General features: G+C 46.1%; 1 protein-coding gene across 1 annotated transcript; it reads left to right on the plus strand.

Moving 5' to 3' along the window:
* Positions 1–3,202: 3,202 nt before the first annotated feature.
* Positions 3,203–4,444, plus strand: LOC123440426 (transcription factor WRKY19-like). Its single transcript, XM_045116992.1, has 3 exons — positions 3,203–3,648; positions 3,739–3,846; positions 3,922–4,444. Exons 1-3 carry the CDS (start codon positions 3,383–3,385, stop codon positions 4,370–4,372), a joined length of 825 nt encoding a protein of 274 aa, XP_044972927.1. The 5' UTR covers positions 3,203–3,382; the 3' UTR covers positions 4,373–4,444.
* Positions 4,445–13,539: the final 9,095 nt, after the last annotated feature.

Here is a 13,539-nt window from a genome sequence, read left to right on the forward strand (position 1 = left end):
TCGATCCGTCAGCTATACCGGGTCATATCGTTAGATCTTCATGCAGCAAAAAAAATTAATGCAACAAATTTCGTTTACGGCGTAGCAATTTTTCGTCCACGGTTGTAACAAAAATATAGTTGTATCAAAAAAATATCAATGTAATCGTAACAAAAAAAGAAACTGATGATGTGTGGTATCAAAACAAAATAAGGGTTATAGCAAAACAATCCGGTGAACTCGGATTACAACTCTGATGAACGTGTATGCAACTTTTTTAGTAAACGGTTGCAGCAAAAAATAATACCGGTTATAGCAAAAATTAACACGGTTGTATCAAAAACCAAACGGTGGTGTAGAAAAAAAATTCAACGAACTCGAGTTGCAATCAAACATGGATACAACTTTTTTAATGAACAAATTATAGCAAAATAAAAAACACTTGTAGCAAATTTAGACGTGGTTGTAGTAAATCTGAGCAAAATAATGTTGCATGCCTGACCAAACAGCCGCGCGGGCCGTGAGCGACCCGACGAACGATTCGACTGGCGCTCCGGCTGCAGGCGTTTCCCAAAGGGAATGAAAGGGTTTGGCAGTTGGGTTCCCAGCCAGAATGGATTTGAAGCCGAATATGACTATTCCTTACTTGTTGCGCGCCCCAGCGTCTATCACAGCATATAAGTTCGGACCCTTTTGCATGTGTATGACCCCTCTTTCTTTCTTTTCCTGCTAATTAACCGGCTGGCACATGCATGTATATATAGTAACACATGCATACCTATGTTATCTTTCCTCTTTCTTCAAACTTCATTACTTTTAGTTGTTTTTTGATAGTTTAGATGATTGATATCTTTAAAATTAAAATTTGTTATTAAAACATTATATACATTTCAACTCCTAGTACTAAGATCTTTAGAACCAGATCAGCCATGGATAATTTTTAAACAAACTTTTGTTAACTGCAATTGAAATATGTAGTTTTAGAAGATTAGCAGTGTTTTCCGTAAGAAACTTTTTGCAGGGAATAGTGAAGAATTTTTGTTTTCACCGCAAAGTGCTAAATAAGCAGGATCAAGAGATGAAAAACTTTTCTCAATAGCGGGTCTGCACTTTATTAAAGATATTAAAGAACTTTTATAGAAAATGTATTTGAAACCGAGGAACTTTATAGACAGCTTGTCTGAAGTTTGGTGAAAAGTGTATGAAACTTTGTTAGAAATATATCGATATTGGACTTTTTTCGTAGAGCTAGCCGTGAAATACATAAACGAATTCAAATTTGCACAATTCATTTAGAAGTTACGACGAGATATAAATTTGTCTCCCAAATATTAGTATGGTGGAGTAGTCCGGCATTCTGTACCTGGTATCCAATATTTAAACATAGGGCATATTGATTTGACATGCATGCATGGAACGAGCCGCATGTCGATTTGACATCTAAGATGGATGGATGGATCATATATACTTTGTGCGGGCAATCGGTTAGGAAAAATATGTTGTCTTTGCAGCATCTCCAACAGCCACGCTAAAACAGCGTCGCGTTGTAAAATTCGTCGTTTTAGCGCGTGCGCAATAGCAAAAGGTGCTCCAGCGGACGCGCGATAAACGCTGCGCGCGGCATATAGAGTACAACACGCTGTCCGAATCGCCATAGCGCGCTGCTTATTTGGTGCGTCCGCTTCCGCGCGCTGCACACTCGAGCGCTCGCGTCGCACTCTCCCCACTGTGTCACCTTCGCCCCGCCGCGCATCGCCGCCGACGAACTGACCCGATGGACGCCCCCGTCGGCACCCCTCCCACCCCTTCCTACACCTGCGACCCCTCTGCGGCCGCCGCCGCCGCCACAAACCCTAGCGCGGGAAGCTTTGGCTTCGCCTCCGCGGGCGCTCCTCCAAGCACCGGCGTCGCACGCGGTGTTTTTATGGCGCCACGGATGACCTCGGCGGCGTGTGGCCTCGCGTCGGCGCCCGCCGTGAGGCCACGTGCCCCTTCTTGAAGCTTCCAAATGCGGCGCGGCCGAAGAAGGGCAAGGTTTTCGTGAAGAAGAACAAGGCGGCGGACGGCTCCGGCTCGTCCAAGCCATCGAGGAAGAAACTTGCAGGGCATGTGACGGCCGCGGCGGCTACCGAAGCGCCGGCGAGCTCACTTGTTGAACCGGCGGCCGACGCATAAAAGGTGCTCGAGGAAATGCACCAAAGGTAAAAAGGCATGAGTTTTGCGTCTCTCATGAGAGGCATGGGAGCACCTTCGGGCGCCATGGGCGGCATGTCTTCCAGTGTGTCAACACCTTCGCATGATGTTGTTGAAGATCTTGCCAACACCACGCGCGACAATGAAGAGGAGGAGGAAGAATCTGCTTCGGATGATGAATCGGAGGAAGAGGAAGATGAAGATGAAGATGAAGATGAGGACGAGGACGAGGCTTGATTCTTGATGTGCCATTCGTTGGTGTGAACTTTTTATGTGGGCATGAACTTGGTTGGATGATCTTGTTGGCGTAAACTTTTTATGTCATCAAAAACTTGTTTGTGTGTTTTAAATTATGTCATGTCTTTATTTTGATGTTTGAAATTCATTTTGTGTTTAAAATGTGTCAAAAATGCAACATATGGCAAGCGTCGACTGCTCATACGCGCTGCATTTTAACGCGTCTGCTGTAGCTACGCGTGGGCGCTGCATTTTAACGTGTCTGCTGGAACCAACGCTGACCGTCGCGCTAAAACAGACAAACAACGAGTAGCGGGCTGTTTTTTTAACGCGCCGCGGGTAGCGCGGCTGTTCGAGATCCTCTTAGAGCATCTTCAACAATCTGTATGTTCAACCGTTGGTATAAATGTCTACCTCAACAACCAAAAACACATCATACAAGCTCTTCAATGGAGTGTATGTTAATCGTATGTAAAATAATTAAGCGGGTCCACTAAACATGGAAGAAATAACCATGCTTACCTCGGAGCTTGTGCGTGAAACGTTGCTTCAAGTTCATACAATTTCATTCTCTCTTTTCTTTTATTATACGCCATGTCATCAAAATCATTTATATGGCAATTTTACCAACGATGATGATACAACATTGGAATGCCCTTATATGTCGCGTAGGGTGCTTGGCGCGGTTTCGGCCGCCTTCCATGCAGCTTCCCCGTTGGTTCCCTTGTCTTAGGTTTCTGGTATAAATTGCCGACGATCCGGCACGACCCGCCGACCCATTCGCACTCACAAGCTCGACACCGAAAAGCAGAAAAGAAGTTGGTCCACGTACTGTCCAATTCTAGTGCCAAGTTCGATCGAGCTAGCAGAGCAGAGACTCTCGCCATAGTGCCAAGTTCGATCGAGCTAGCAGAGCAGAGACTCTCGCCATAGTGCCAAGTTCGATCGAGCTAGCAGAGCAGAGACTCTCGCCATGGCGCTCGGCACCCCGACCGCCGTGGTGCTGGAGCTGATGACGATGGGGCAGCAGTCCGCGGCGCACCTCGGGGAGCTGCTCCGGGCGGCGTCCCCGCCGGTGCAAGCAGAGCACCAAGCGCTCGCCGCGGAGATCATCCGCTGCTGCGACAGGGTGATCGCCGCGGTGACCGCGGTCGCCGCCGATAAAAAGAGGAAGGCTATGGACCCCGGCGCTACATCCCGCCGTCCAGGTCCCGCGGCCGCGATGCCGTCCAAAAGAAGGTGCAGAAGTTCGAACGAGAGAATTCCTCCACCCTTTGCACGATCACGAGTGTTTGTTTGACTGACAGATTTGCCGTCGATTTCTCGCAGGGTGCGTGGCGCGGAGGCGCACAGGGAGGTCCATGCCGGCACGACGGCGGACGGGTTCGCGTGGAGGAAGTACGGGCAAAAGGACATCAACGGAAGCAACCACCCGAGGTAGTACGTGAAATGCCCCTAATCCACAGCTGACCGATCACATCAGAGCAGAGGCTCATGCTAATTTGCATGCAGGCTCTACTACCGCTGCTCGTCCAGTGGCGAGGGCTGTGCCGCGACTCGGCGGGTGCAGCGGTCGCAAGAGGATCCCGCGGCGTTTATTATCGCCTACTACGGCGAGCACACCTGCGGAGCCGGCCTCGGCGACGCGTGCCAGCAGCAACGGGCGGCGCCAGCGCCTCCTACCGTCGTTGACACCGGCTCAATCGCTCGTGGAATCGTCGGTGCCGACGACTGGAACAGGAACTCTCCTCTGCTGCTACCGCTCTCGGCCGAGCACAGCGCCCATGCGGCGCCCGGCGACACGTCGCGGCGATGGTTGTCGCCGTCGTCCTCCTCGTCCTACTCGTCGGAGGTGGAAGTGGAGCTTGGTGCTTCTCCTGTCGAGGAGTTTCTCGATGGCAACTTCGACTGGGAATGGGAGACTGTCGTCAACTCCCTCCGTTTCGGTGATCTGCTTCAGTAGAGCTTAGTAGATGCCCGCCTCAGCGTGCGACACACACAACCTCTGCACTATTTGGTGGACAGATCGGGAGTACATTGGCTGTCGCAGTATTTTTCCTTTTTTAAATTGAAGGCAAAAGATTTGTCCTACATATTAATTAAACAAAAGAAAATTATTAAGTTAATTAACGCAAAATGAGGAGAAAATCGTCACAATGCCAAGAAGCACACACGGAACAATAATGCTAGACCTACAAAAACTTACAAATGTTTACTTAAACTTCCAAACTAATTCTTCTCTCCCTCCCTGATTTTGAGTGAGGGTGGGGCCCCTCATCCCTTAATTATCAATCATAATCCTATACATCAGTTTGTACGTAAAATTTTTAAGTAAGTCTTTGTAGATGTAGGATTACTCCACACACATGTTTTAAAAGAGCCTCGACGAGATAGCAAGCATGTGTCATCACCAACTCCTGCCATCGCTATTTCTGTATCCAAGCAAGCGAATCCAACTTCACCGTATACATTCGTCCAGCAAAACCGCATTGTAGAGGTCATGCATGCATAAATGAAGATACATGTTAGAACTCAACCATCCGTGACGAGGACAGCGCAACTCCAACTCTAGCGAGAAGACCCAAGGAAAACAATGCATGGCTGACACCGCGGGAGGAACGATGCATCGTCAAATAAATCATGTCTCCGACTTCACAGCAACAAACAAACCAAGATAATCCCTCGGACATGTCGGGAAAAAGCCGACTACCTCAACCACTTTCACGCTAAACAAACCGACGTAACCCTACACCCCAGCACGGCCCACCAAGTACCAGATATGCGCCGCTGGAAACCACATGCATCCACGAGATGCCTCCGTGCACCACCTCGCCATGCCTCTCCAAAAAACGGCCACCCTCACCGGTGTGCGCACCCACGTGAGTGCACGGCTCACGTCGAAAGAAACGACCAACGTTGCCCATGCCCGAGTTGAAGGAGTGAATGGCCCCACCGCCGCTGAGTGATATGTCTCTAACATATTTATAATGTTTTTATTGTTTCACGTTATTATATCATCGATTTTGTATGCTTTATATGTTATTTATATCATTTTTAGAAACTAATCTACTAACTCGGTGTCGAGTGCGAGTTCCTAGTTTCTGCTTGTTTTTTATTGTTGGGGAACGTGCATGGAAAACAAAAAATTTCCTACGCGCACGAAGACCTATCATGGTGATGTCCATCTACGAGAGGGGATTTCCGATCTACGTACCCTTGTAGATCGCACAGCAGAAGCGTTAAGAAACGCGGTTGATGTAGTGGAACGTCCTCACGTCCCTCGATCCGCCCCGCGAACCGTCCCACGAACCGTCCCGCGATCCATCCCACGATCCGCCCCGCGAACCGTACCACGAACCGTCCCGTGATCCGTCCCGCGATCCGTCCCACGATCCGCTCGACGATGATCCCGGCCTTCTTGATCCAGCAAGAGAGACGGAGAGGTAGATGAGTTCTTCGGCAGCGTGACGGCGCTCCGGAGGTTGGTGGTGATCTAATCTCAGCAGGGCTCCGCCCGAGCTCCGCAGAAACGCGATCTAGAGGAAAAACCGTGGAGGTATGTGGTCGGGCTGCCGTGGCAAAAGTTGTCTCAAATCAGCCCTAATAGCTCCATATATATAGGAGGAGGGGAGGGGAGGCTTGCCTTGAGGCTCAAGGAGCCCCAAGGGCTGCGTCACCAAGGGGAGGAGGAGTCCTCCTCCAATCCTAGTCCAACTAGGATTGGAAGGTGGAGTCCTTCTCTTCTTTCCCACCTTTCCTTTTTTTTCTTTCTCTTCTTTTGGTTTTTCTTTCTCTCTTGCGCAAGACAGCCTTGGGCTGACCCACCTACTTGGTGCGCCACCCCCAAGGTCCTTGGGCCCTCCCGGGTGGGTGGTCCCCCCTCCCGGTGAAGATCCGGAACCCATTCGTCATTCTCGGTACATTACCGGTAATGCCCGAAAACCTTCCGGTAACCAAATGAAGTCATCCTATATATCAATATTCGTTTGCGGATCCATACTAACTCAACGAACACCTTCGGAGATACCTGTAGAGCATCTTTATAGTCACCCAGTTACGTTGCGACATTTGATACACACAAAGCATTCCTCCGGTGTCAGTGAGTTATATGATCTCATGGTCATAGGAACAAATACTTGACACGCAGAAAACAGTAGCTACAAAATGACACGATCAACATGCTACGTCTATTAGTTTGGGTCTAGTCCATCACATGATTCTCCTAATGATGTGATCCCGTTATCAAGTGACAACACTTGAGTATGGTCAGGAAACCTTGACCATCTTTGATCAACGAGCTAGTCAACTAGAGGCTTACTAGGGACAGTGTTTTGTCTATGTATCCACAGATGCACTGTGTTTCCAATCAATACAATTATAGCATGGATAATAAACGATTATCATGAACAAAGAAATATAATAATAACTAATTTATTATTGCCTCTAGGGAATATTTCCAACATTTATTTCACTTGCACTAGAGTCAATAATCTAGTTCACATCACCATGTGATTCCAACGAATCCAACACCCATATAGTTACGGGGTCTAATCACGTCTTGCTCGTGAGAGAGGTTTTAGTCAACGGTTCTGAAACTTTCAGATCCGTGTGTTCTTTACAAATCTTTATGTCATCTTATAGATGCTGCTACTATGTGCTATTCGGAAATACTCCAAATATCTACTCTACTATACGAATCCGTTTCACTACTCATAGTTATTCGGATTAGTGTCAAAACTTGCATCGACGTAACCCTTTACGACGAACTCTTTAACCACCTCCATAATCGAGAAAAATTCCTTAGTCCATCAGTTACTAAGGATAAATTTTGACCGCTGCTAGTGATTCAATCATGGATCACTCTCTGTACCTCTCAACAGACTTTGAGTCAAGGCACACATCAGGTGCGGTACCCAACATGGCATACTTCAGATTCTACAGCCAAGGCATAGAAGACGACCTTCGTCTATTCTCTTTATTCTGTCGGGGTCGGGTTTTGAGTCTTACTCAAATTCACACCTCACAACGCAACCAAGAACTCCTTCTTTGCTGATCTATTTTGAACTCCTTCAAAAACTTGTCAAGGCATGCATCTTGTTGAAACTTCTATTAAGCGCTTTCGATCTATCTCCATAGATCTTTGATGCTCAACGTTCAAGTAGCGCAATCCAGGTATTCCTTTGAAAAACTAATTTCAAACAACCTTGTATGCTTTATAGAAATTCTACATTACTTGTGATCCACAATATGTCAACCACATATACTTATCAGAAATTCTATAGTGCTCCCACTCACTTCTTTGGAAATACAAGTTTCTCATAAACCTTGTACAAACCCAAAATCTTTGATCATCTCATCAAAGTGTATATTCCAACTCCGAGATGCTTGCACCAGTCCATTGAAGGATCGCTGGAGCTTGCATACTTGCTAGTATCTTTAGCATCGACAAAACCTCCTGGTTGTATCACATACAATGTTTGCTCAAGGAAACCGTCGAGGAAACAATGTTTTGACATCCTATGTGCAATATTTCATAAATAATGCAGCAACTACTAACATAATTCTAACAGACTTTCAGCATCGCTACGAGTGAGAAAGTCTCATCATAGTCAACTATTTGATCTTGTCGGAAACATCTTTGCGACAAGTCGAGCTTTTCTTAATAGTGACTTATCACCATCATCGTCTGTCTTCCTTTTAAAGATCCATCTTTACTCAATAGTCCTATGACCATCAAGTAGTTCTTCCAAAGTCTACACTTTGTTTTCATACATGGATCCTTTCTCGGATTTCATGGCTTCCAGCCATTTGTCGGAATCCGGGCCCACCATTGCTTTCTCCATAACTCGTAGGTTCATTGTTGCTCAACAACATGACCTCCAAGACAGGGTTACCGTACCACTCTGCAGTAGTACGCGACCTTGTCAACCTACGAGGCTTGTAGTAACTTGATCCGATGCTCGATGATCACCATCATCAGCTTTCACTTCAATTGGTGTAGGCGCCACAAGAACAACTTCCTGCGCCCTGCTAAACACTGGTTGAAGTGATGGTTCAATAACCTCATCAAGTTCTACCACCCTCCCACTCAATTCTTTCGAGAGAAACCTTTCCTCGAGAAAGGATCCGTTTCTAGAAACAAACACTTTGCTTTCGGATCTGAGATAGGAGATGTACCCAATTGTTTTGGATATCCTATGAAGATGCATTTATCCGCTTTGGGTTTGAGCTTATTCGACTGAAACTTTTTCACACAAGTGTCGAAGCCCCAAACTTTCAAGAAACGACAGTTTAGATTTCTCTAAACCTCAGTCTATACTGTGTCATCTCAACGGAAATACGCGGTGCCCTATTTAAAGTGAATGCGGTTGTCTCTAATGCATAACCGATAAACGATAGTGGTAATTCGATAAGAGACATCATAGCATGCACCATACCAAATAGTGCGTGGCTATGACGTTCAGACACATTATCACACTATGATGTTCCAGGTGGCATGAACTGCGAAACAATTTCCACATTGTCTTAACTGCGTACCAAAACTCGTAACTCAGATATTCATTTCTATGATCATATCGTAGACAATTTATCCTCTTGTTACGACGAACTTCACTCCGAAACAGAATTGAACTTTTCAATATTTCAAACTTGTGATTCATTAAGTAAATACTCTTGTATCTTCTCAAATCGTCATTGAAGTAAGAACATAATGATATCCACTGTGTGCCTCAGCACCCATTGGACTGCATACATCAAAATGTATCACTTCCAACAAGTTACTATCTTGTTTCATCTCAATGAAAACAAGGGCTTGCTCATGTGGTATGATTTGCATGTCACTAGTGATTCAAAATCAAGTGAGTATAAAGATCCATCAGCATGGAGCCTCTTCATGCAATTTATACCAACATGACTCAAGCGGCAGTGCCACAAGTAAGTGGTACTATCATCATTACCTCGTATCTTTTGGCACCAATATCATGAACATGTGTAACACTACGATCGAGATTCAATAAACCATTGAAGGTGATTACTCAAGCAAATATAGTAACCATTATTCTCTTTAAATGAATAATCGTATTGCAATAAACATGATCCAATCATGTTCATGCTTAACGCAAGCACCAAATAACAATTATTTAGGTTTAACACCAATCCCGGTGGTAGAGGGAGTGTGCGACGTTTGATCATATCAACCTTGGAAACACTTCCAACACGTATCGTCACCTCGCCTTTAGCTAGTCTCCGTTTATGCCGTAGCTTTCATTTCGTGTTACTAATCACTTAGCAACCAAACCGGTATCCAATACCCTCGTGCTACTAGGAGTACTAGTAAAGTATACATCAACATCATGTATATCAAATATACTTCTTTCGACTTTTGCCAGCCTTCTTATCTACCAAGTATCTAGAGTTGCTCCGCCTTAGTGACCGTTCCCCTCATAACAGAAGCACTTAGTCCCGGGCTTGGGTTTAATCTGGGGTCTCTTCATTAGTGCAGCAACTCCTTTGCCGTTTCACGAAGTATCCCTTCTAGCCCTTGCCTTTATCGAAACTTAGTGGTTTTACTAACCATCAACTATTGATGCTCCTTCTTGATTTCTACTTTCGCAGTGTCAAACATCGCGAATCGCTCAAGGATCATTGTATCTATCCTTGATATGTTATAGTTCATCACGAAGCTCTCACAGCTTGGTGGCAGTGACTTTGGAGAACCATCACTATCTTATCTAGAAGATCAACTCCCACTTGATTCAAGCGATTGTCGTACTCAGATAATCTGAGCACATGCTCAACGATTGAGCTTTTCTCCTTTACTTCGTGGACAAAGAATCTTGTCGGAGGTCGCATACCTCTTAACAAGGGCACAAGCATGAAATCACAATTTCATCTCTTTAGAACATCTCTTATGTTCCGTGACGTTTCAAAACGTCTTCGGCGCCTTGCTTCTAAGCCATTAAGTATTTTGCACTGAACTATCGTGTAGTCATCAGAAACGTTTATGTCGGATGTTCACATCATCTACAGACGATGCTCGAGGTGCAGCACACCGAGTGGTGCATTAAGGACATAAGCCTTCTGCGCAGCAACGAGGACAATCCTCGGTTTTACAGACTCAGTCTGCAAAGTTTGCTACTATCAACTTTCAACTAAATTTTCTCTAGGAACATATAAAAACAGTAGAGCTATAGCGCAAGCTACATCGTAATTCGCAAAGACCATTAGACTAGGTTCATGACAATTAGTTCAATTAATCATATTACTTAAGAACTCCCACTCAAAAAGTACATCTCTCTAGTCATTTGAGTGGTTCATGATCCAAATCCACTATCTCAAGTCCGATCATCACGTGAGTCGAGAATAGTTTCAGTGGTAAGCATCTCTATGCTAATCATATCAACTGTACGATTCATGCTCGACCTTTCGGTCTCATGTGTTCCGAGGCCATGTTTGCACATGCTAGGCTCGTCAAGCTTAACCCGAGTGTTCCGCGTGTGCAACTGTTTTGCACCCGTTGTATGTGAACGTTGAGTCTATCACACCCGATCATCACGTGGTGTCTCGAAACGAAGAACTGTCGCAATGGTGCACAGTCGGGGAGAACACAATTTCGTCTTGAAATTTTAGTGAGAGATCACCTCATAATGCTACCGTCGTTCTAAGCAAGATAAGGTGCATAACGGATTAACATCACATGCAATTCATAAGTGACATGATATGGCCATCATCATGCGCTTCTTGATCTCCATCACCAAAGCACCGGCACGATCTTCTTGTCACCGGCGTCACACCATGATCTCCATCAATGTGTTGCCATCGGGGTTGTCGTGCTACTCATGCTATTACTACTAAAGCTACGTCCTAGCAATATAGTAAACACATCTGCAAGCACAAACGTTAGTTTAAGGACAACCCTATGGCTCATGCCGGTTGCCGTACCATCGACGTGCAAGTCGATATTAACTATTACAACATGATCATATCATACATCCAATATATCACGTCACATCGTTGGCCATATCACATCACAAGCATACCCGGCAAAAACAAGTTAGACGTCCTCTAATTGTTGTTGCATGTTTTACGTGGTGACCATGGGTATCTAGTATGATCGCATCTTACTTACGCAAACACCACAACGGAGATATATGAATTGCTATTTAACCTCATCCAAGGACCTCCTCGGTCAAATCCGATTCAATTAAAGTTGGAGAAACCGACACTCGTCGGTCATCTTTGAGCAACGGAGTTACTCGTAGCGATGAAACCAGTCTCTCGTAAGCGTACGAGTAATGTCGGTCCGAGCCGCTTCGATCCAACAATACCGCGGAATCAAGAAAAGACTAAGGAGGGCAGAAAAACGCACATCACCGCCCACAAAAACTTTTGTGTTCTACTCGAGAAGACATCTACGCATGAACCTAGCTCATGATGCCACTGTTGGGGAACGTCGCATGGGAAACAAAAATTTTCCTACGCGCACGAAGACCTATCATGGTGATGTCCATCTATGAGAGGGGATCTCCGATCTACGTACCCTTGTAGATCGCACAGCAGAAGCGTTAAGAAACGCGGTTGATGTAGTGGAACGTCCTCACGTCCCTCGATCCGCCCCGCGAACCGTCCCACGAACCGTCCCGCGATCCGTCCCACGATCCGCTCCGATCTAGTGCCGAACGGACGGCACCTCCGCGTTCAGCACACGTACAGCTCGACGATGATCTCGGCCTTCTTGATCCAGCAAGAGAGACGGAGAGGTAGATGAGTTCTCCGGCAGCGTGACGGCGCTCTGAAGGTTGGTGGTGATCTAATCTCGGCAGGGCTCCGCCCGAGCTCCGCAGAAACGCGATCTAGAGGAAAAACCGTGGAGGTATGTGGTCGGGCTGCCGTGGCAAAAGTTGTCTCAAATCAGCCCTAATAGCTCCATATATATAGGAGGAGGGGAGGGTTGGTTTGCATTGAGGCTCAAGGAGCCCCAAGGGCTGCGCCACCAAGGGGAGGAGGAGTCCTCCTCCAATCCTAGTCCAACTAGGATTGGAAGGTGGAATCCTTCTCTTCTTTCCCACCTTTCCTTTTTTTTCTTTCTCTTCTTTTGGTTTTTCTTTCTCTCTTGCGCAAGACAGCCTTGGGCTGACCCCACCTACTTGGTGCGCCACCCCCAAGGTCCTTGGGCCCTCCCGGGTGGGTGGTCCCCCCTCCCGGTGAAGATCCGCAACCCATTCGTCATTCCCGGTACATTACCGGTAATGCCCGAAAACCTTCCGATAACCAAATGAAGTCATCCTATATATCAATATTCGTTTCCGGACCATTCTGGAAACCCTCGTGACGTCCGTGATCTCATCCGGGACTCCGAACAACATTCAGTAACCAACCATATAACTCAAATATGCATAAAACAACATCGAACCTTAAGTGTCGAGACCCTGCGGGTTCGAGAACTATGTAGACATGACCCGAGTGACTCCTCGGTCAATATCCAATAGCGGGACCTGGATGCCCATACTGGATCCTACATATTCTACGAAGATCTTATCATTTGAACCTCAGTGCCAAGGATTCATATAATCCCGTATGTCATTCCCTTTGTCCTTCGGTATGTTACTTGCCCGAGATTCGATCGTCAGTATCCGCATACCTATTTCAATCTCGTTTTACCAGCAAGTCTCTTTACTCGTTCCGTAATACAAGATCCCGCAACTTACACTAAGTCACATTGCTTGCAAGGCTTGTGTGTGATGTTGTATTACCGAGTGGGCCCCGAGATACCTCTCCGTCACACGGAGTGACAAATCCCAGTCTCGATCCATACTAACTCAACGAACACCTTCGGAGATACCTGTAGAGCATCTTTATAGTCACCCAGTTACGTTGCGACGTTTGATACACACAAAGCATTCCTCCGGTGTCAGTGAGTTATATGATCTCATGGTCATAGGAACAAATTGAAAAGGACGTGGATGTCACCTAGAGGGGGGGTGAATAGGCGCTTTGAAATAGTTAAGGTTTAGGCTTGAACAAATGCGGAATAAAACTAACGTTTAATATGTCAAGCACAAAACCTACAAACAACTAGGCTCACCTATGTGCACCAACAACTTATGCGAAGCAAGATAAACAACTAAGTGA

Source organism: Hordeum vulgare, chromosome 3H, assembly GCF_904849725.1.
Source record: "Hordeum vulgare subsp. vulgare chromosome 3H, MorexV3_pseudomolecules_assembly, whole genome shotgun sequence".
Taxonomy (NCBI): Eukaryota; Viridiplantae; Streptophyta; class Magnoliopsida; order Poales; family Poaceae; genus Hordeum; species Hordeum vulgare.